General features: G+C 59.3%; 3 protein-coding genes across 3 annotated transcripts; 2 read left to right on the forward strand and 1 right to left on the reverse strand.

Annotated features, from left to right (window-relative positions):
• Positions 1–18: 18 nt before the first annotated feature.
• Positions 19–3051, reverse strand: HTRA2 (HtrA serine peptidase 2). The gene is made up of 8 exons (XM_087723838.1): positions 2708–3051; positions 2407–2611; positions 2128–2322; positions 1957–1989; positions 1699–1807; positions 1374–1443; positions 982–1077; positions 19–897 (listed from the first exon to the last, which is right to left on the reverse strand). Exons 1-8 carry the CDS (start codon positions 3034–3036, stop codon positions 732–734), a joined length of 1203 nt encoding a protein of 400 aa, XP_087579964.1. The 5' UTR covers positions 3037–3051; the 3' UTR covers positions 19–731.
• Positions 3052–3122: 71 nt separating this feature from the next.
• On the forward strand, positions 3123–7776 carry AUP1 (AUP1 lipid droplet regulating VLDL assembly factor). The gene is given in 13 exon segments (XM_087723837.1): positions 3123–3284; positions 3376–3519; positions 3620–3767; positions 3857–4044; positions 4143–4220; positions 4222–4281; positions 4283–4372; positions 4514–4580; positions 4661–4769; positions 5011–5151; positions 5698–5843; positions 5921–6009; positions 6121–7776. Coding segments are annotated over 13 exon segments (1377 nt in total). The 5' UTR covers positions 3123–3216; the 3' UTR covers positions 6170–7776.
• A 5488-nt stretch (positions 7777–13264) lies between these two features.
• Positions 13265–19189, forward strand: DQX1 (DEAQ-box RNA dependent ATPase 1). Its single transcript, XM_087723840.1, has 11 exons — positions 13265–13886; positions 14507–14700; positions 14892–15267; positions 15533–15769; positions 16304–16403; positions 16494–16652; positions 16928–17119; positions 17205–17330; positions 17411–17601; positions 17870–18060; positions 18209–19189. The coding sequence occupies exons 1-11, from the start codon at positions 13638–13640 to the stop codon at positions 18384–18386; spliced, it is 2193 nt and encodes a 730-aa protein (XP_087579966.1). The 5' UTR covers positions 13265–13637; the 3' UTR covers positions 18387–19189.
• Positions 19190–20342: the final 1153 nt, after the last annotated feature.

The raw sequence follows: 20342 nt of genomic DNA on the forward strand, positions 1-20342 counted from the left end.
GGAAAACAGAAACGCTGCTGTCTTGAAAAATGTAATTGATTTCAGGGAACACACTCCCAAGCCTTACATCAGGCGTCCCGAAGTTCACAGCTGTCACAACTGCTGGACTCCGGTTCCCAACGTCCCCAGCCTGGAGGCGGCGGTATCTGCAGATGGGACAGGCTGGTACGAAGCACGGCTTCCTCCTGACCGCAGAGCTGCTGCTGCTCTGGGTTGAGACTCCTCGGCTTCTTTCAGAGCCCGTGGGAAAGGGCTGGGGGATCCCTCGCACGCAGGGCAGAAACCCCCATCGCCTTCAAGGATGTGCCCAAGAGGGTTCCAAACACCCGGGTGGCCGGGGTCCAGAAGACTTCATGGGAAGGGTCCCTCTTCCAAGGGACAGGCCAGGCAAGATGGCAGTCCGGGAAAGATCACCCCCAAGGAGGGCCTCTTGCTGGCCACTCGTCTAGCCGGGAGGGGCCTAAGTGCCTCCAGGGTCACTTTTCATTCTAGGGGCCAGACAGATACAGGTTCGCCACTGAAGGCTCCTGGAGAGAGCGGCCCCCTGCCCTGCCCCTTCTCCAGAGCTCCAGACCGAAGGGCCCCGCCAGAGGAACAAGAGGCTCTGTGCCAGACCAGCCGGGTCCCGTCCATTGTCCTGCCAAGGCTGTGGGGCCCGGCCTGCTCTCCGCTCAACCTTTGGAACCTGAGGGGCTGGGGGGGGGGGGGCTGAGTCCTGCTCCGAGTCCCCCCTATTCGGTGACTTCTGGGGTGATGGTCAGCAGCAGCACCTCATAGCCACGGTGGACCTGCAGAGTCAGGCGGCTCTGGGTCCGCACGGCTTCGTAGATGTCTTCTGCCCGTCGGGATGTCCTCCCGTTGATCTCCGTTACCACGTCCCCTGCTCTTAGGCCCGCCCTGCGGGGGAAGAGGAGAGCAGGTGAGACCCGCCAGGCAGGAGGAGGAGACCCCGGAATCCCCCCCCCCCAGCCCAGCACTCACTGATGAGCAGGGGAGCCCACGATGACCTTGTGGATGAGGACCCCATAGGAGACGTCGGGGAAGGACGGGTTCCTCCCCTTCAGCTCTGACAGGATGCTGGGAAGGGAAGGGAAGAGAGTCCTCCGGTGGGCCAGCCTTCCTGGCAGCGCTAGGCCCCTCCTCTGCCCCCCCCCCGAGCCAGGCCTGCCCTGCCCAGTGAAGCAGGGAGGGGGCAGGACAATCCTGAATCCCCACAGACCCCCAACTGAGGGTGGAGACGGGCCCGCACTGCTGCAGCTGCTGCTACTTTGGACAAAGCCGAGCTGGAAAGAGCCACCTCCACCAGCTGGAACTTAGTTGGGCCAAGAGGCCCTCCAAATACCCTGGAATTGAAGCCATGCCAGTGGTCCTACCTGGGAGTCAAGGTCAGCATCATCACCCCGATATAGCGGCGTTTGCCCTCAGAGCCCCCAAACCAGGACTCTGCAACAGGAAATGCAACTGTCTGTATGGGCCCACTAGCCTCCCCCCCACCACATCCAGCCCCAGCACCTAAAGCGTTGCTTCCAGGGTAGGAGAGCCGGGAAGGGGGGTGGCCCCCCTCTGCAGCAGCATGTATGATGCCTGCAAGGAAGGAGGGAGGCTGGGCCAGAGTGCGCACACACACACACGCACACGCACACACACACCACCTTGAGAGGCCCCCAAGAGCCAGCCTGCCTTGCAGCTCCTGCTCACCCTTGTGCTTCTGCTCCTGCTCCAGGAAGACCCGCAGGCGGTCGGAGGGAATGGCGAAAGAGATCCCGGGCGTCACCTTCATGGTGTTCACCCCAATCACTTCCCCGTCCTAGAGATGACAAAGGCCTGGCCAGTCACCCAAGGGGGCAGCAGGAGAGGAGCCATCCTGTGCAACACCCAGCCATCCCCCCCCCCATGCAAAGGCTCTTCCAGGAGGGCCAAAACTGGGGCGGGGGCAATGGGTCTCCTCAGGCTTACCAGGTTGAGCAGGGGGCCCCCGGAGTTCCCAAACTGCGAAGGAAAAGAGACGGTCAGCCAAGGCAGCAGCAGCTCCTTCGCGACCCTCCAGCCTCACCTTCAGGCCTGACTCCCAGCAGCAGCAGCAACCCACCCCCACCCCACACACAGCCCCCTCTCCGGGGCGCTTACGTCGATGGCGGCGTCGGTCTGGATGTACTCCATGTCGGAGGAGGCCAAGCCCAGCTCCCGGCCTCCGCGCTGAACCGAGCTGACGATGCCCGAGGTGATGGTGTTCTGCAGGGCGAAGGGGCTGCCCATGGCCACCACGAACTCCCCTTGACGCACCTCGGAGGAGCGGCCCAGGCGCAGCGTCGGCAGCGGGTGCTACGCGGGGAGGAGAGCGGTCTCAGCGCCGGACAGCCCCAGCCACCAGCCCGGTCCCCGGGGAGAGGGCGGCGGGAGGGGCACCTTGGGGTTGATCTTGAGGGTGGCGATGTCGGCCACCTGGTCCACCTGCCGCACCACCGCGTCGTACAGCTCCCCGCTGGCCAGCCGCACCCGCACCCGCCGCCGGTTCGCCACCACGTGGGCGTTGGTCACCACCAGCCCGTCCGCCGCCACCACGAAGCCCGACCCGTTGGAGATGGGCACCTCCCGGCCGGAAAAGGGGTGCCTGCGGGGGGGGGAGGAGGAGGACGAGAGCGCCGGTCAGCCCCCGCCCCCTCCCGCCCTGGGCGCCCCCCTCCCCCCCCAGGCGCCCCCGCCCCACCTGCCCAGGATCTCGATGTAGACCAGCGCCGGCGCCGTCTGCTCCACCACGTCCGCGATGAAGTTGTAGGTGCTGCGCGGGGAGGTCGGCACGGCGGCGCTGAGGACCGGCAGCCGCGGGCGCTCCTGGCCTCCCGCCCCGCTCAACAGCAGCCCCAGCGCCGCCGCCGCCCCGCCCGCCGCCGCCCACCGCAGGGACGGGAAAGCCGAGCGCCGCTCTCCGCGCGAGCCGCCCCCGGGGCCCCCCGCCGCCGCCGCCGCCGCCGCGAGAGCCGCCCCCCGTCGCCCCGGGAGCGCCCGCAGGGCCCCCGCCAGCAGCCTCGTCGCCATCTCTCGCCGGGCGGGGCCGCGGGGCAGGCCGGGAGTTGTAGTGCGGCCCGGCCTCTCCAACGGCGCCGGAAGGGGCGGGGCCGCGCACCCGCGTTCCTTCCGCCTGCCCGCCAGGCGCCTAAGATGGCCGCCGCGCCCGCGGCCTGCCCGTGAAGGCCGGCTAGGCGCCCCCGGGGAGGCATGGAGCCGCCTCCCGTCCCGGCCGCCGCCGCCGCCGCCAGCCCCGAGCGCCTCTTCGACTCCCACCGGTGAGGGCGGGACAAGGCTCCGCTGGGAGGGGGGAGGGGGGCTGGCGGCCGACGGGCCTCACCGCCATTCTCCGCGCGCCTCTCCCCGCAGGCTGCCGGGCGACGGGCCTCTGCCGCTGCTGCTGGCCCTGCTGCTCTACGCGCCGGTGGGGCTCTGCCTGCTGCTGGTGCGGCTCTTCGTGGGGCTGCACGTCTTCCTGGTCAGCTGCGCGCTCCCGGACGGCGCCCCGCGCAGGTGAGGCAGGCACGGGGGCCTCTCGGGCGGGCGGGCGGAGGGGGCGGGCGGGGCTCCCGGCCGCTACTCGGCTCTCTCCTCTCGGCTGCTCCGCCCGCAGGTTCCTGGTGCGCGCCATGTGCTCCGTGCTGGGCCTCTTCGTCTGGCAGAGCCGCCCGCGCAGCGCCCGCGCGCCCCGCGTCCTGGTGGCCAACCACGTCACGCCCTTCGACCACAACGTCCTGGGCCTGCTGGCCTCCTGCAGCGCGGTGAGCGGCGGCGCCCCCGGGACGGGAGGGGGCGGGGAGGGGGCCGCCCCCGCAGCCCTGACCGCTCCGCGCCCGTCTCCCCCGCACAGCCGGTGCTGAACGGCGCCGCCGGCTTCGTCTGCTGGTCCCGCGGGTTCCTGGAGGTGGCCGGCGCCGAGAGCCGCGCGGAGCTGCTGGAGTCGCTGAAGGGCTACTGCTCGCAGGGCGGCAACCCGCCGCTGCTGCTCTTCCCCGAGGAGGCGACCACCAACGGCCGGGTGGGCCTGCTGCGCTTCAGGTGGGCCCGGAGGGGGGAGGGCGGCTGGGGCCGCACCGCCTGGCCTGGCGCCCGTAGCCCGGCTCACCCGCCGCCGCCGGCCCTTCTTCCCTTCGCAGCTCCTGGCCCTTCTCCATCGTGGACGCCGTGCAGCCGTTGGCTCTGCGCGTCTGGAGGCCCTTCGTGGCTGTGGTGAGTCTGGGGCCGGGAGGAGGAGGCCTTGCAGCGGCCGTGTGTGGCTGTGGCTCTTTGGCAGCCCCCGTTTTCCCTTCCAGAGCGTGGCTGGGGCTTCCTGGGTGACTGAGCTGCTCTGGACTTTCTTCGTTCCTGTCACCGTTTATCAAGTAAGGTACTAAAGCTCTCTGATTTTTGTTGGATCTGGGCTACCGGATCCCTTTGGATCCAGATTCGGAAGTCCCTCAGCTTGAAGGACAGCAAGGACTTGGCGGTTGGGGCTGAAATCCTGAGGGCTTCTCACTCTCCCCTCAAGGTGGCTGCCCTCCGTCTACAGGCAAGCCGAGGAGACCCAGGAAGAGTTCGCCCTGCGAGTTCAAGAGGTAGGAACGGCAGCCAGAGAGGCGGGGGGGAAATGCTCAGGAAACCAGGAGGTCCTAGCTTGTCTCTCTGCTCTTTGTAGCTTCTAGCTCTGGAACTGGGCGTGGTGTCTACGTGCCTCACAGCCGCTGACAAAGCAGAGCACCTGAAGCGTCTCCGCCACCACCCTCCAGCTTCCCGTCCTCCCCCACGTGAGTCTCTGCATCAACCCCTTGCATGTGCAGCTCCCAGCTGCCCTGGAGGTTCTGTGTTGGAGCAGCAGTTGGAAGTTCTCACCGAATCTTTAGTCCCACTTTGTTTGCAGCTGGACAGGATGTGCCAAGGAGGGTACCAGGTTCAGCATGACTGGGAGAGAAGGCCATTCTGAGCGGGTGGGGGCAGAGGGGGCTGCAGGAAATGGCCTCACTCCTTCCTTCCTTCCTTCCTTTGCAGATCCAAGCCAGCCCTCTGGGAGTCGGCCTCAAGTCCCCCGCAACATGGCCTCCACGGAGAATGTACACTTGATAAGCATGGCCCGGCGCGTCCAGGAAGTTCTACCCCAGGTGCCCATGGCAGCTATCCGCAAGGATCTAGGTGAGGAAAGAGAAGCAGCAGCAGCAGCAGCAGGTGTGGTGCTATGCCCTTCAGCTGAGATGGTTCTGGGGCCTAAGAAGAAGGGAAGGGTTGCAGCTTGGAACCCGGGAATGGCAGGCAGCCTTTTGCAGCACCGAGGGCCTTTGGCAGATTTTCTAGGAAGGCCTTCGCAGGAAGCCCCGTGGAGGCCTTCCTAGGAGGAATGTGCATCTCTGACTGGGCAACCCTTGTAGGAAGGACAGACAGCAGGCATGTTTCCCAGGTGCCTTTGAGGGAGATAAAAAGTTTTCCCAGTGATAAACCGCATCGTTTTTCTTTCTGCCCTTTTTCATTTTTGGTGTTTTGGAAATACGGACAATCATTTTCTTTGTGCATTTTTGTCATTTGACTGAGTTCCTTAAGCCTCACCCTTCAATGGCGTATAAGGGAAAGCACACGTGCAACTGAGATGCTTGTGGGAAGGAAGCCTCAGCTACGAGGGGTTGTGTGGTTATGAGGTGGTGCTTACCTTCATTAAAGGGGGCTCCCCGTTTCTTCCTCCTTTAGTTCAGACGAACTGCGTGGACACCACAATTGCCAACCTTTTGGAGGGGCGGGTTCCCTTCGTACCGGAGGCGGAGACCGAAGGCTTCGTGGCTGCAGCTCCCTCTTTCTATGGTGCTCAGGATCCTTCCACCTCCCAAACGGCCCCGGTACTTGCATTCAGATCCAGAAGGCTGCGGGTGTTTGTCTTTGGGCAGGATCCTAAAGGGGCCTCTGTTTTCCTTAGGCATCGGGGAAGGTCTTTGCCAGATCTCCAGAAGCCAGGCAGCTCTCCCTCCACGAACGGAAGCAGGCGCTCTGGGACTACGCCAGGAGGTGGGGGGACCCTCTTCTTCTGTGGGCAGAGTGTTGCAGGGGAAGCGCCCTCGGGGGGGGGGGGGTGTGACAGAACGTGGCCCCTTGAGCTGATGTTCTCTCTCTCCGCAGGAGATACAAAGAGAAATATGGCATAGCCCACGCGGAGGAGAGCTGCTGACCGGCACGCATCTTAGCTTGAACTTGTGGCTCAGTTGACAATGATCTTTATGGGGATCACTGCTATCCTGGGGTGACCGAGGTGGCGGCTCTTGACAAGTATTGTGTGTGCCATCCATGGACTGCCTCTGCCGGGGGGGAGGCTGCGGCTCCAGCCAAGCAAAGGCTGCCAGCGTTCCTGGGTCTCCCACCGCCACACCTGGACCCAGCATGGTCAGGCCCAAGAGTCTGCCCCAGGTTTGGGGGGGGGGGGAGTGTCTAACTATGAAAATAAACACGACTCTTAATGCTCATCTACTTGGTCGGGTGCTGCTTCTTTTGGCATGAGACACACACACACACACACACACACCCCTGGAAAGGCCACATTCTCTTTGGAGGCTTCCGGCGGCTGCCAGGGCCCCCATCTTGACCTGGACTGTTCTGTCAAAGGGGAGATTCTAGTGCAAGCGGCTAATCTTAGATCAGTGGCAGGGAGGGGGTTGTGGAACGGACAGTGTGAAGCCCCTGGGCTGCGTCTTCACTGAGGGGCCTCTCAGGGAGCGTTCCGTAGTTTGAGCATCTTCCAGCCGTCCAGACCAACCCTCTGAGTTTTTGGGAACCATGAAATTGGCTTGGACATTCTGAGAGATGCTTGATTGTTGCCAGCCGCAAAGAAAGGATTTTTGTATTAATTGTTGTTGAATTTCGTTACCCGTCTTCTGATGGTTGGAGTTTCCATAGAATAAGCGTCCGCCACACTCTTTAACGTTTTCATCTAGGCTACGTAGTTTACTGGAGTTAGCCATGGTTGGCCGGTTTGCGGCTCAGTGTTGTGTGAACCCCCACACACACACACAGCTGGAATAGTTGTTGCTCTGCAGACCAGCTGCCTGGCCACGTCTATGCCCAGAGCTCCCTGCCTTGCTTGCCAGCAGCCATGTGGGTGGTAGTTAAGTCTGATTTCTCAGCTGTTACTAACCAGTCCCTAACTGGTTACCAGCTGTGTTTGCATGACAACCTTACCTACAGATCGCTTAACCCAGATCTCGAGGGTTGTGGGGCACCCTGAACTGTTTCTTGGCAGCCCCGAGCGGGGTCTCCCGGTGCAAACTAGGTTGGCTGGTTTGCAGTTAAAACATCTGGTGCAAACCCAAGCAGCCTTCTGGGTGCAGCGTCCCCAAGCAAAGCCATTTCTAGAAGGATCCTTTTCAGCTTCCCCCCCTGAAGCCACATCCCTTTCCAAGGGCTCAGGTGAGGGTGGTGGTAAATGCAAAAATAAGAGGGAGACTAATCCAGAAATGTTTGGATTAAAAAAGTTAAGGCAGCTCTTGATCCGTTGCGCAGGGAATTCTGGGGAACGCTTGGCATCCTCTCCGTTGTTTTCACAGAAAGGGAAGGTTCCCTTCCCATCGGAAGAAAGAGAAAGAGGGAGAAATCTCCCACTCGGGGACATTCTGAGGCTTTTGAGAGGGAAGAAGTCAATTGCTGCTTCTGGTTGATGTCCTCGTGTTCCTGTCCTCGTCCGTCCCCTTCTTCCCCTCCCCCAATTTTGCTTTTGTGTTATTTCTGCCATTAACTTTCTGATGTACGATGAATAAACACCAAGCTATGATTTTGCTAGCTGAACTGAGTAGCGTGTATGCTTCTTCTGAGCTAGATACAAGGACTGAGGAGAAGTGTGAAGGATGCAAAAAAAAAAGGAAATTGTCAACAAAATTCAACACTCCAGTAACTTCGATCTTTCTTATATTCTGTTTGGGCTTCACAACTTAATTCCCACTACACACACGCACACACACACACACACCGTCTTTGCAGGTCACCTCACTTAGTGTTTCCCCCTACCTCAGTCTGTCCCAGGGACAAAGCCAGGCAGCTGTTCTCGCAACAAAAAGCACAGTCACAAATTGTACAGTAACAAAGTAGTTCCACTTTCTGGACTTAAAGCAATGTGTGGCCTGTGACTAAAGGAAAATATTTCTCCTACCCATCTCTCCTTAGGAAGTAGAACATCTCTCAAAAATGAAATATTTATTAAGCAAAATAAAAGCATTTTTAAACATTAAAATGAAAATATTTTGCAACTAAAAAAGAGGTACAGATTTATTCAGATAATGGGAGAACAGCAGTAGGAACACCATTTTCTGTCTTCCAACCAGTGAGGGCTTCCATTCTGGGTTTATGCAAAGGAGATCCTGTGGGAGAGAAAATCACCCTTGTGCAGATGCCGCCAGTAGTTCAGTTCTTGAGTCCAGACTAAAATAAAAACCTCTGGATTCTCCTGAGACGATTTGACTCCCTCCTCCAAAGGCTGCCCCCCCCCCCGAGTGCTCTGGAAGGGGGTCTTTTATGCTTTGCAGAAAGAGAGAAGGGCTTGGGGTGTGGAGACTGTATTCAGCTTTTGTACCTCTGCTTCTAGGTTGCCCCAATATTTAAAATAAAGGAAATTTGGCTCCCCAATTCCCATTTGGATATTTTTCTGTTCTTTATCCTGACGTTTTCTTCACAGTTGCCTCTGAAGAGTCCTGATGTTCAGGAAATGTCCATTTTCCCCACGAGTAACCTCGGATTCTGAGTCTGTGGCCCCGGAAATGGAGTGTGTGCTCTTCCTGAAGCTGAGGCTTGGCACCCTCACCCGAATGGCGGGGGGGGGGGGGAAACGCTGTCAAGAAAGGCTGCTGAGATCTTTTGCCCATCCAGGAAGTCACCAGAAGACTAGGAGAAAATGAGCAAATGAGCCCCCACTTAGAGCAGTCTGTGGGCACAGAAGGGCCCTCCACCTTGGAGGAAGGCGGGGTCTCTGGGGCAGGTGGAAGGAGCTCAGGAGGGGCCACGAGCTAAACATCAGGGTCCTTTCCCCGGGGAACAAATGCTTCATCCCAGCAGATTGGCAGAAAAGGAAAGCTGCTCTGGTGGAGACCTTGACTGGTGAAGATGGTCCAGCTGTCCTTCCCAAAATGTGCCGAGAACTAGTCACAGCAGTTTAGCTGTGGTCTGACCAACACGGAACAGGAAAAGGGGCTGATCCTGATCTCGGCATTTGACTTGGCGTATGCAGCGATGGCCTTTTGACTCCCATGTTGAATTGCAACCAACCTATTCAGTCTGCACCCACCACATGCATCTCCTACCGCCCCCCCCCCCCCGCGTGCGCAGTGCTTCCTCCCTACCAGCCGATGCTCCTGCCTTGAATCCTTTCTACTCTAATGTTTACTCTTGTCCCTCTTAACATTGTCTTGCTGGCTTTGGCCTCCTGGATCTCCCATCTGAGTCACCCACAGAGTCAGTAGGTGTGTCTCAAAACCTCAGAATGACTTGAGCAGCTGGGTCCCACGGTTTCCCATGGCAACCTCCCCCCACCACTTGCTTTGGAACCATGGATAGATGTCCACTAGGTACAACTGTTCAACTACGTAGGGACAGTATTGCCCAGCCAAATGGTGTCTTCACTGAAGGAGATGACAACTGGTGTCATCAGACCTCAGGTCCTTTCTGTTTCAAGTGGCCAACGGCCCACACCAGTCCAAGGCGGGAGGCAAGTTCCAAGCATTGAAAGGGATGTAGCTTGTTCAGGCAGAGCCCTTCAGAATCCTGACCATCAGAGGAGCAGCCTCTGGCTCAGAAACCAAGCAGGCCTGGGGATGCTCCGGGGCGGAAGGCTGTGTGTGTGTGTGTGCGCTCTTGGGAAGAGCAGGAGGAGAAAGCAGGTGAGCACCCTAGGCTGCAGCAGTGTGTGTGGGTAAGGAGGGCTGGTACTACAGGGGGGACTATTCTCCTCCCTGGCTCCTTCAGCACAACATCTTGGAAAGAGCAGAGGTCCCATGTCTGATTGGAAAGCTGAACAGCCTCACCATCATGACCTCTTGCCCTTTTTATTCAGCCCCAGACCTCTAAAGCTGAACTTTGGGACTTTGACTGAGTTGCTTGGTATTTGAGCTGACTTGGTCAATCCAATGCAGGACAGGGGGTCACCTGCAGCCAGACCTCTTTGCTTCTGCTGGAATTGGAGGGGGTGGAATCACCTCAAATTTGCCCCTGTAATTCATGCTTGGGAGCTGGTCAGCCAGCATCTATCGCCTGAGCTAGGAGCTTCTGGTTCTGGACCAAGAGGGCCAGGCCTTCCAGTGACCATAGAAAAGGTTCTGGTCTCCCCTCCTGTGAGACCAGCCTGCCAACTGAAATGGCCCTGCAGTGTGTTTTCAGGTCAGAACCGTCTCCAGGATGGGAAGGGCAGCGGTCTTCCCACTGAGTCTAGCCTGGTTCTCCTGAGGATAGGATAGGGTAGGATAGAATTATTTATTGGCCAAGTGTGATCGGACACACAAGGAATTTGTCTTTGGTGCAGATGCTCTCAGGGTACATAAAAGGACAAGATCCATTTTTCAAGAATCATAAGGTACAAACTTAATGAAAATCACAGGGTACAAATAAGCAATAAAATCATACGTAGGAAACAATTAATATCAATCGTAAGGATACAAGCAACAAAGTGACAGTCCTGCAGTCATAAGTGGGAGGAGATGGGTGATAGGAACGAGGAGAAGACTAATAGTAATAGCAATGCAGCCTTAGTGAATAGTTTGACAGTGGTGAGGCAATTATTTGCTTAGCAGAGTGGTGGCATTCAGGGCAAAACTGTCCTTGTGCCTGGTTGTCTTGGTGTGCAGTGCTCTATAGTGTTGTTTTGAGGGTAGGAGTTGAAACAATTTATGTCCAGGATGAGGGGAATGTAAATATTTTCACAGCCCTCTTTTTGACTCGTGCAGTGTACAGGTCAGAGGTGGGTTGCAAATCCTAGGGCTACTGGTTCTGGCGTGCGATGCTTCTGTGCGTGCGCAGAAGCGTCCGGGCAGGTGGGTGGAGCCTCCCGTCACCGTCACTACCGGTTTGCCCAATCCGGGCTGAACCGGGAGCAACCCACCTCTAGTACCTCAATGGAAGGCAGGTTGGTCGTAATTGTTAGTTCTTTTTTTTATTTTATTTTTTATTTTTTATTACACAGACAACAATGGGAAAGGGAGAAGATGGGGAAAAAAAGAAAAAAGGGGGGAGGGGAAACCCATCTTCACATATAATATGTCATTTGATCACAGGTGCATCCCTACTAAGTTTATACATCCCGTATCTCTCTGTTGTATATTTAATAAACACCACAATAGGCTAGGGTTTAAAAAAAAAAAAAAAAACAAGAAAAAAAAAGGTCCAAAAAAAAAAAAAGAAGAAGAAAAAAAACCATCATCACATGCAGCATGTCGTTTGGTTACGATTGTTTTAACATCTACATCTTCAAATAATATTTACCATCTCAGATATTTCCTCTAATGTAAGTAAAGGCCTCATTTTCCTTCTACCATATATATTCAGTTAACATTAGCATTGTTTTCCCCCAGAGAGTATACTTCTATTCATTGATAACCTTGCATTTCATACCTTCAGAGATCTTATTCCTTCATTGTTCAACAAGGCATCGCTGCCTATATATACCAGTTTTCATTTGTTCCCCTATTAGAATTGCCTTATCAGCAGCGAAATATCATTATAGTAAGTTCTTAACCTTATACATTATATCACCAGACCTTATATTAATACTTCCTTATATCATTGTTGAATTATTTCACAGCATAATTATATCATCATTTACTTTTTCCAACTAAGGCATAAGTGTATCATTTTTCATTTCCAAAGTTTTTTTTTCCCCTTAGCCATTGATAAAACAAGTCCCATATCTTATAAAATTGTTCATCCTCTTGCTCTCTAATTTCAAATGTCAATTTACTCATTTCGGCACAGTCCATTATTTTTCGAATGATTTCTTCCTCTTTTGGTATTGTTTCATTTTTCCAGTTTTTTGCAAATACAATTCTGGCTGCTGTTAACACATTTACAATCAAATATTTTAAGTCTTTGTTGTAGGTTTCTGGTAAGATTCCCAATAAAAAGACCTCTGGTTTAAAGTCTATTTGTTTGTGTATCATTTTCTCCAACCACATGTGGATTTTAGTCCAGTATCTTTTGGCTTCAGTGCAAGTCCACCACATGTGGTAGTATGAGCCAGGTATCGTAATTGTTAGTTCTAATTATCCTCTGAAGTCTGGGTATGTCTTGTTGGGTTGCAGAGCCAAACCAGACAGTTATAGAGGTGCAGATGACAGGCTCAATCATTCCTCTGTAGAACAGAATCAGCAGCTCCTTGGGCAATTTGAGCTTCTCGAGTTGGTGCAAAAAGAATATTCTTTGTTGTGCTTTTTGGATGACGTTTTTGATGTTAGGTGTCCATTTTAGGTCTTGAGATACAACAGAACTTAGAAATTTGAAGGTATTTACTGTTGATTCTGTCTTGTCTTGTAAGAGGGTTTCTCCTAAAGTTTACCACCATTTCTACGGTTTTGAGTGTGTTCAGTTCCAGATTGTTCCGGTCGCACCAAGAGGCTAGTTGTTCAACCTCCCCTCTGTATGCGGTTTCATCATTGTCTCGAATGAGACCAATCACTGTTGTATCATCTGCAACCTTCAGTAGTTTAACAGATGGATTGTTTGAGATGCAGTCATTGGTCTAGAGAGAGAAAAGGAGAGAGCACCCAGCCCTGGGGGACTCCTGTGCTAATTGTACAGGTAGGTGGTGTGATTGTGCCCAGCTTCACCTGCTGCTTCCTGCCTGCTAGGACTTCCTGCCTGAGGTGCTTGCATCTGGTGAGTCCCTCCCTTTTAAGAAGGGGACGCGCTTTAGATGCTGTCTCTAGGAAGCAAAGACCAAACGGCCTTTTCCCCAGGAAAAGGTTCCCCATCCCCAGCTGCCAAGCGCCCACCTGCTTTTCCCCCCCTCCCTCCACACCTGCCAAAAGGTGCAACATGGGCCTCCCTTTGGCGCGTCTCCTCCGTACTTGGAGGGGTCCTTTCAGGGCCGCCGATCAAGCGCCCCCATCCTCCCCCACGCCTGCCTGAGACGAAGCTTGGCAAAAAGCGACGGGGCCGCCGAGCTCGAACTTTCTTCCGGCTTGTTTTGCCTAACCCAGCGCCTCTTTCCTAGCGCGGCAGGTGAGGGCGGCGGCGATGAACCACGTCGAGCCGACAGCTCCGCCTTCTCTGCCCTCCGAGGCGAGGCGGCGGGAGTGAATCCGTCCCCGGAGCCCCTTTGCAAGCTTGGCCGCGCGGCCGGACTCGCGCAGCCCGCATCAGGCAGAGGACTCCCGCGCGGGGGCGGGGCTTCGGCCACCCCCCGCCAGGTGTGCGTGACGCGCGGAGGGGCGTGGCGTCCTAGGCCCCGCCCGCCTCCGCAGCCTTCCCGAGGCGCCAGGCGACGCTGCGCGAGACACCCAAACCCCCCGGCCGGACTCGCCGACGCGGCAGGTGGAGGCGGCCCAGCCCAACCCGGGCGGCTGAGCACGGAGGCGCCGTGGAGGAAGGAGAAGCGGCCGGGCCGACCTCCAGCAGCAGCAGCCCGTCGCTCCCGCGCGGGATCCCCGGAGCCAGGCCTCGGCCACGCTACCATGGCGGCGGCGGGCGAACCGAGCGTGGCGCCGCTGCTGCGGGATGAGGCGGAGGAAGCGGCGGGCGGCGGCGACCTGGAAGTGAACCCTTTCGATGAGCTGCCCTTCTCCTCCCGCTACTACGAGCTGCTCAGCCGCCGCCGCCGCCTCCCCATCTGGGCCGCCCGCTTCGCCTTCCTGGAGCAGCTGGAGAGCAGCGCCGGCATCGTCCTGGTCTCGGGCCAGCCGGGCACCGGCAAGAGCACGCAGGTCAGCTAGGCCGTCCAGGGCTCCAGCGGGCGCCGCTTGCCCGTCCGGCGGACCGGGCCGGCGAGGCGACCCCCGGCAGGGCTGGGCGCGGCGCTTCTGGCCTCGGCGAGGGAGCCGCGTCGACATGACTTTGCCCAGGCGGGGCGGGGCGGGCGGAGACCGGAGTGGAAACCGGGATTCCTGCTCTCCAAGCTGCCTTGCCGGCCAAGCCCTGGCCCAGCCCGTGTCGGGTGACGTGGCTCCGGAGTCTGGGCGGCCCATCGCCGCGGACGTCCCAGCCTCGGGGTGTGAGCTGCGCGCGGGCCCCGCCGATCCCCGCAGTTAGAAGGCTTTTGGGGCGGAACCGCCCGCCCGCCCGCCGCCTGGGAGGAGACCCTTGGAGGGGCCTGAAGGAGGCAGGAGGCCGGCAGAGCCTTGAATCTGCTCCGTGCAGCTTCTCAGCTGCCTTTCTTTAAGAGTTGGGGGGGGGGGGTGACCTAAGGATGCACTTTGAACCTTAGTGGACCCCTGAGCAGAGAAATGCGGGACCTATGGGTTGGGGTTGGGGTTGGGGTCGGGTTGGACCTGATCAGCGGGCGGGGGGAGGGGGCCTTGTGCACTAGCCCATCCTCTCTCCCCAGGTGCCCCAGTGGTGCGCGGAGCAAGCTCTCTCGGTGCAGTTTGCCCACGGCCGCGTGGTCTGCACTCAGCCTCATAGTTTGGCAGCCCTCAGCCTGGCATTGCGTGTGGCAGATGAGATGGACCTCAATGTGGGCCACGAGGTGGGCTATTGTGTGCCCCACGAGGACTGCTGCGTCTCAGAGACCCTGCTCAGGTCAGTGGGAGCCCTTTGCCTGGGAGCCGTTTCCGTGTCGGGGCCTCACTGGTCCCAACCAATGATGCTTGTGGGGGGAAAAGTGTTTGGAGTAAGAGGGGCATTCGGAAAGACCCAAAGAAGGCGCGGAGGGTGATCTCCCTGCAAAAGAGCCCCTCTTTCAGCCTGCTGCTGCTGCTTCTGTGTTGCAGGTTTTGTTTGGACGAAGTCCTGTTGCAAGAGATGACCTCGGACCCCCTTCTGCGGCAGTACGGGGTGGTGGTGCTGGACGAGGCGCAGGAGCGCACGGTGGCCACGGAGCTGCTTCTGGGGCTGCTAAAGGACGTGCAGCACCAACGCCCAGAGCTGCGCTTGGTGGTGGTCACCGAGCCTCTCCTGGAGGAGCAGCTGTGCCGTTTCTGCCAGGATGCCCCCGTGGTGCGGGTCCCGGGGCTTGGCCCAGCCCCACGCTTGACCTACAGAGACCCCCTCCCAGGGGGCCATCTGCCTGCTGCCTGCCAGGCCGTGCTGGAGCTTCATCGACAAAAGGAGACTGGCGACGTGATGATCTTCGTGGCCAGTGAGCAGGTGGGACTTTGGGCAGAGGCCGGCATGGGGCAGAAGCTGCCCGCTAAAGCAGTGTGGCAGGAAGTTTAGGGCCCTTGGGTGGCATTTGGGGGACCTGGCAAGAGAGTCCAGGCTGTGGGGAGAGGCAGGTGGGCTCTGGGCTGCGTAGATCGAGAGGCCCCGGGGCCAGCCGTGTTCTGCCTTTGGGCATCCTTCCGGGGGTGGGGATGGGGCCGGGGGTTCTGCCCATGGAGGAAAAGGACCTCTTTGTGTCTCTTCCCCCCAGGAGATCCAGGAGTGTTGCGAGGCCCTCCGAGCAGAGGCTGCCAACCTGGAAGCCAGCCTGGGGCCGCTGCTGGTGCTGCCTCTGCACGCGGCTGTGGGGAGGGACAGCCAGAAGCTGTACGAGGACAGCCTGGGCGATCAGGCACGCCGAGTCATTGTCACCCACTGGTTGGCAGACGCAGCGTTCTCTGTGGGCAGCGTCAGGCACATCATTGATACGGGGATGGAGCTGCGCAACGTGAGTCTGGTGGGCAGGGAAGAGAGGCAGGGGGTCTTCCAGGGGGTTGCTCGCCTGCCCTCTGGCCCCAGGGGCTTTGCAGGGCTCTGGGCCCAGCCAAGGCTGCCTGGGAACGGTTTGACTATTAGCCCTGAAGGGGCCGCTGAGCCCATCAGTGGAACTGAGGCTCCCGGATGGCCTGGCAGCCTCTTTGGAAGGCGGAGCCAGCAAAGCAAACAGCCAAGGAGCCTGTGCACTGCCCCCCCCCCCCCCAACCACACTGCAAGTACAGGCAGAGACTTCAAATCCTCCCGCTTGGTCTGCGTGGGAGATTTCAGTGGGGGCTTCCATCCAGGCCTCCATCAAAAGTGGAGCCTTCCTTTCCCCTTTGGGTGGGGCAAGAAATGAAGGAAGCCCTGGGTGGGTGCACCTCCTGGCTCCTGTGGCTCCTCCAGAGACCCTTTTTGGGTAGCCTCAAGGGGCAGCTGCCCCCCCCCCGGTCTTCTCCCCCACCACCTCTTGCCCAGCAGCCCCTGGCGGCTCCCTCTTGCACAGGTCTACAGCCCCCAGATCCGGGCTGCATCACAGGAGTTGCGCCCCATCAGCCAGAGGCAGGCAGAGGCTCGACGGCTCAGAGCCGCTGGCTCTCCTCCAGGTGAGTGGCTGGGCCTGGGTGGGGGCTCCTCGGGCAGAGGCCTGAGGGGGCTTCCCAGGTTCCCTCCAGTGACCGCCCTGCCCTCCACAGGGACCTGCTTGCGCCTCTATTCAGAGGCCTGCTATGAGCAGAGGCTGCCGGCTGTCTCCCACACCCACCTCATGGAGGCTGACCTCCGCCGCCCCATCCTGCTGCTCAAGAGGCTGGACATTGCGGACGTGGGCCAGTGCGACTTTCTCGACAGGCCAGGTGCGGAGGGGGCTGGGCAGGGAGGGGGCCGGGCCTGCCGGGCCAGCAGCAGCCATTTGTTGGACGGGAGGGGAATCGCGGTGTTCCAGGGACCAATCTCGGTCGGTCACCGAGTCCAGAAGTTTCGCCTCCTGAGCTTTTGGGGTCCTTCTCTCTCTGGCCGCGCGTGGGCTTCGGGCTGTTCTGTGTGTGCTGCTTATGTGGTGCCCGTTGTGTGTGGCTTTGCAGCTGTTGATTGGGAGGGGTGTTGATGGCACCTCTCCCTGCCCCCACAGCCCCCGAGTCTCTGATGCAGGCCCTGGAGGACCTGGACTACTTGGCTGCCCTGGACGATGACGGGAACCTCTCTGAGGTGGGCATCATTATGTCGGAGTTCCCTTTGGATCCCCAACTGGCCAAGGCCCTCCTGGCCTCCTGTGAGTTTGACTGCGTGGAGGAGATGCTGACTCTGGCCGCCATGCTGACCGGTACGGGCCTGGGTGCCTCTGAGCCCTCCACCATCCAGTCCCTCTCCCTGGCTCTCCTGAGCTCTGCCGCTCTCCCTCCCTGCAGCCTGGCCTTGTTTCCAGACCCCGGCAGCACGCTGGGAGGACGCGGTGGTGGCGCGGCAGCAGGCTCTGCTCCATCCAGCCGGGGACCACTTCACGCTCATCAACGTCTTCAACGCCTTCCACCAGCGTGAGTGCCAGGCAGGGGCTCCGGGCAGGCAGAGGGCCAGCGGGAAGCACTCCCCACACCCCTCCCTCCCTTTCCTTTAGAGAGCGACCCGGAAAGCTGGTGCCGGAAACATGCGGTCAGCGAGGCAGCCCTGCAGCTGGCCGGAGCAGTGCGGACGGAGCTCTTGGATGTGATGCAGCGGATTGAGCTGCCAGTCTCCCCCCCGGCCTTTGGCAGCGACAGCAACATCCTGCAGCTGAAGCGAGCCCTCCTCACGGGCTTCTTCCTCAAGGTAGGGCCCCCCCCCCCTGCTGGTGGCCGAGTCAGACGGCGGTGCCCGGGGGTCGCCTCTCGGGCATGTGGCCGGCAGGTGCATGCAGTACCCTGAAGCAGGAGCTGGTCCCTGCAGAGGGAGGGTCAGGCGCGGGGATTTACAGGGCTTAGCCAGGACTGTGCTCCAGGAGAGGAGAGCCAGCCGCTGGGCAGCCCGATGGAGACCCCGTGCCATGCCCTCTCGAGTGGGGGCAAGTGAGAGAGCTGCCCTTCTTCCCTTTGTGCAGGTCGCCCGAGACATTGACGGCTCAGGCAACTACCTGCTGCTGACCCACAAGCACTTGGCCCAGCTGCCCCCCAGCTGCTGCTACCGACTGCGCCGCCCATCTCCACGGCCTCCCTCCTGGGTGCTCTACCACGAATTCACCGTCTCCCAAGACAACTGCCTGAGGATCGTCTCGGAGATCCCGCCAGAATTGTAAGCGTCCCCTGGGGGCCAGGGTGTGTGTGTGTGTGCGCGCGTTCCCTGTTCTCTCCCCCTCCCAAAGGGGTGAGCCTGACCGGTCTTTGGGGAGTCTGTGCCATGCACCAATCCTGAGCCAGCTGCACCTTTTCCTTCCCTCTAGCGTGGCTGAACTGGCTCCCCAATACTTCCTGAGCAATTTGCCACCCAGCGAAAGCCGGGACTTGCTGATGGAGCTGCGGGGGAAGCTGGCGGAGGACACCCCCCTCCAGGGTCAAGGGGAGGACCCCCAGGCCCCCAAAGCGGCTGAGGATGCAGCAGATGCCTGTGTGCTGCAATGACCCTGGCGGCAGGAGGGAAGATGGCCGAGTTTGTGGAGGCTTTGGAACTGCCAGGGGCTGCCCGGGTCTCCCCCAGGGCACGACTGAGGCCATCTGAGTGCCTGCCAGGCTCCTGGGCAGAAGAGAGGGCAGGGGAGCCCCAAACAGGCTGCTTTCCGGACCGGATCTTAGCTGGGGAGGGAATGGGGAGGGTGGGCTTGCTTCCACCTGGGCGGAGACAGTCGACTGTGGATCTGCTGCCTGTCCACGCGAGCCGTTCTGGGCTCTGGTGACCTTTGGGGGCGGGGACTCCTCAGAGGCATCAAGCAGGTGGACGGCCTTTCTTCACCTTGGCATCTGCTCTTCAGTTGGGTGTCTTGGCAAGCAGCGGGGCACCCCACAAGTTGTCTGCTTGTGGGGGGGTTGTGGTAGGGCCTGGAGACCCTAGACGTCTATGTCTGCTTAGTAGGAGAAGAAACTGCTAGCTCCCCCCCCCCAAATTCTCCAAAGGGATCCTTTCCCTTTTTCCCAGCAGCAGTTTGTGGATGGGGGGGGGGTTTACACTCCCCCCTTCCTTTGTTTCAGCTTCAGCGGGGATCCCTGCTGAGTATCCGGAGTGCTTTGTGACTGGGGGGGGGGGGCGGGGGTCCTGGGGCTTTTCTCTGTGTGCCTCAAAAGCGTTCGTGTGCCCTCCCCCACTCGGGGAGAGCGGGTATGTGGGGACGGTAGGGCGAAGGCCAGCAGGCTCCGTGGGGCCTGGCCTCCACTCCCCTGGTGCTCCGGACAATCCTCCTTGTAGGAATTAAATTCTTTTACACATCCAACGGGCGTCTGGTGTGGATTTGGGACGAGGGGGGCTGGAGGCCATCGAAGTGCCAGCTGGAAAGACAAAATCTGGGTGGGAAGTAGGAAAGGGGCTGGGAATAGGGCTGTAGGCCGGGGTCTGCCTGGCGGCCTGAGTGGAATAACATCCATGGATCCACTTGAGGGCCTGGAGAGTTTCCTGCATGGGTGGCTGAGGTTGGAGAAGGCTCTGGGTGTGAATCGAATGCCCAAGGCCTGTAACGACTCCATTCTGCCACACGGCCTGTCGGGGGCCCCCTTGCCCTTGGCCTTTCCCCTGCTGGATCAGGGGAAGGGGACTCGCCCCCCCCCTCCCTGGGGGTCTTGGGTGGGTAGGCCTGGGGCAGACAGCGCTGGTGACGGAGGCAGCCTGCTGGGAGGCCATATCAGAGCTCGCTGGGGTCTGGGCCCTGTGAGGCAAGGACCCCCAGAAGCCGCGCCCTGGCCACTCACCTTCGCTCCTGGGGCAGCGCAAGCGAATGGGGCTGCCTGGCCGGTGGAGGCTGCCCTGTCCTGGCCCAGCCCTTGGGTGCACCGAGGCTGTCAAGGCGAATGGGAAGCCCCAGGTGGTGCCAAGGGAAAGAGAGAAGCTCGGGCACGGGAGGGGGGCAGGGTCTCGGCCTTCCTTCAGTGGGGGTGCCTGGTACTGCTGGGCTCAGCGCTTCCTCGGCCTTTGTGGGACCCCGGAGGAGCTCCTGGCTGAGGAAACCCCAAGGCAGCCCCACGGAGGAGCCCTTATCTCCTCCGGAGCTCTTATCTCCAGGCCTGCTTTCCATGAGGGGGCCGGACTTCCTTGAGGGGGTGGGCAAGAAACCACCACAGATAGGAGTCAATCTTCGTAAGCATTTCGAGGAAGGCGGGGGGGGGGGGGGGTTGTCAGAAAAAAAAGAGATCCCGTAAAAGGTCATATGGGAAACCCCTTGTTCTCCACCAAAGCCCTCGTTCGGCCGAGGAGACGCCCCCACCCACGGCCATCCTCCAGAGGTCCCCCTCCCTTGTCCCCCCTTGGCACCCAGAATGGGGCATAGAAAGGGTAAGACTGTGAGCTCCCCCTTTTCAGTTAGGGGTCTGGTTGCAGAGGGTCAGGTGAATGCAATCCCCCCCCCCCGGCAGAAGGAACACATTTCCTCCTCC

The sequence above is a fragment of the Thamnophis sirtalis genome, unplaced genomic scaffold, assembly GCF_051295495.1.
Source record: "Thamnophis sirtalis isolate CommonGarterSnake01/CBP01778 unplaced genomic scaffold, rThaSir2_p1.2 scaffold_10, whole genome shotgun sequence".
Classification (NCBI taxonomy): Eukaryota; Metazoa; Chordata; class Lepidosauria; order Squamata; family Natricidae; genus Thamnophis; species Thamnophis sirtalis.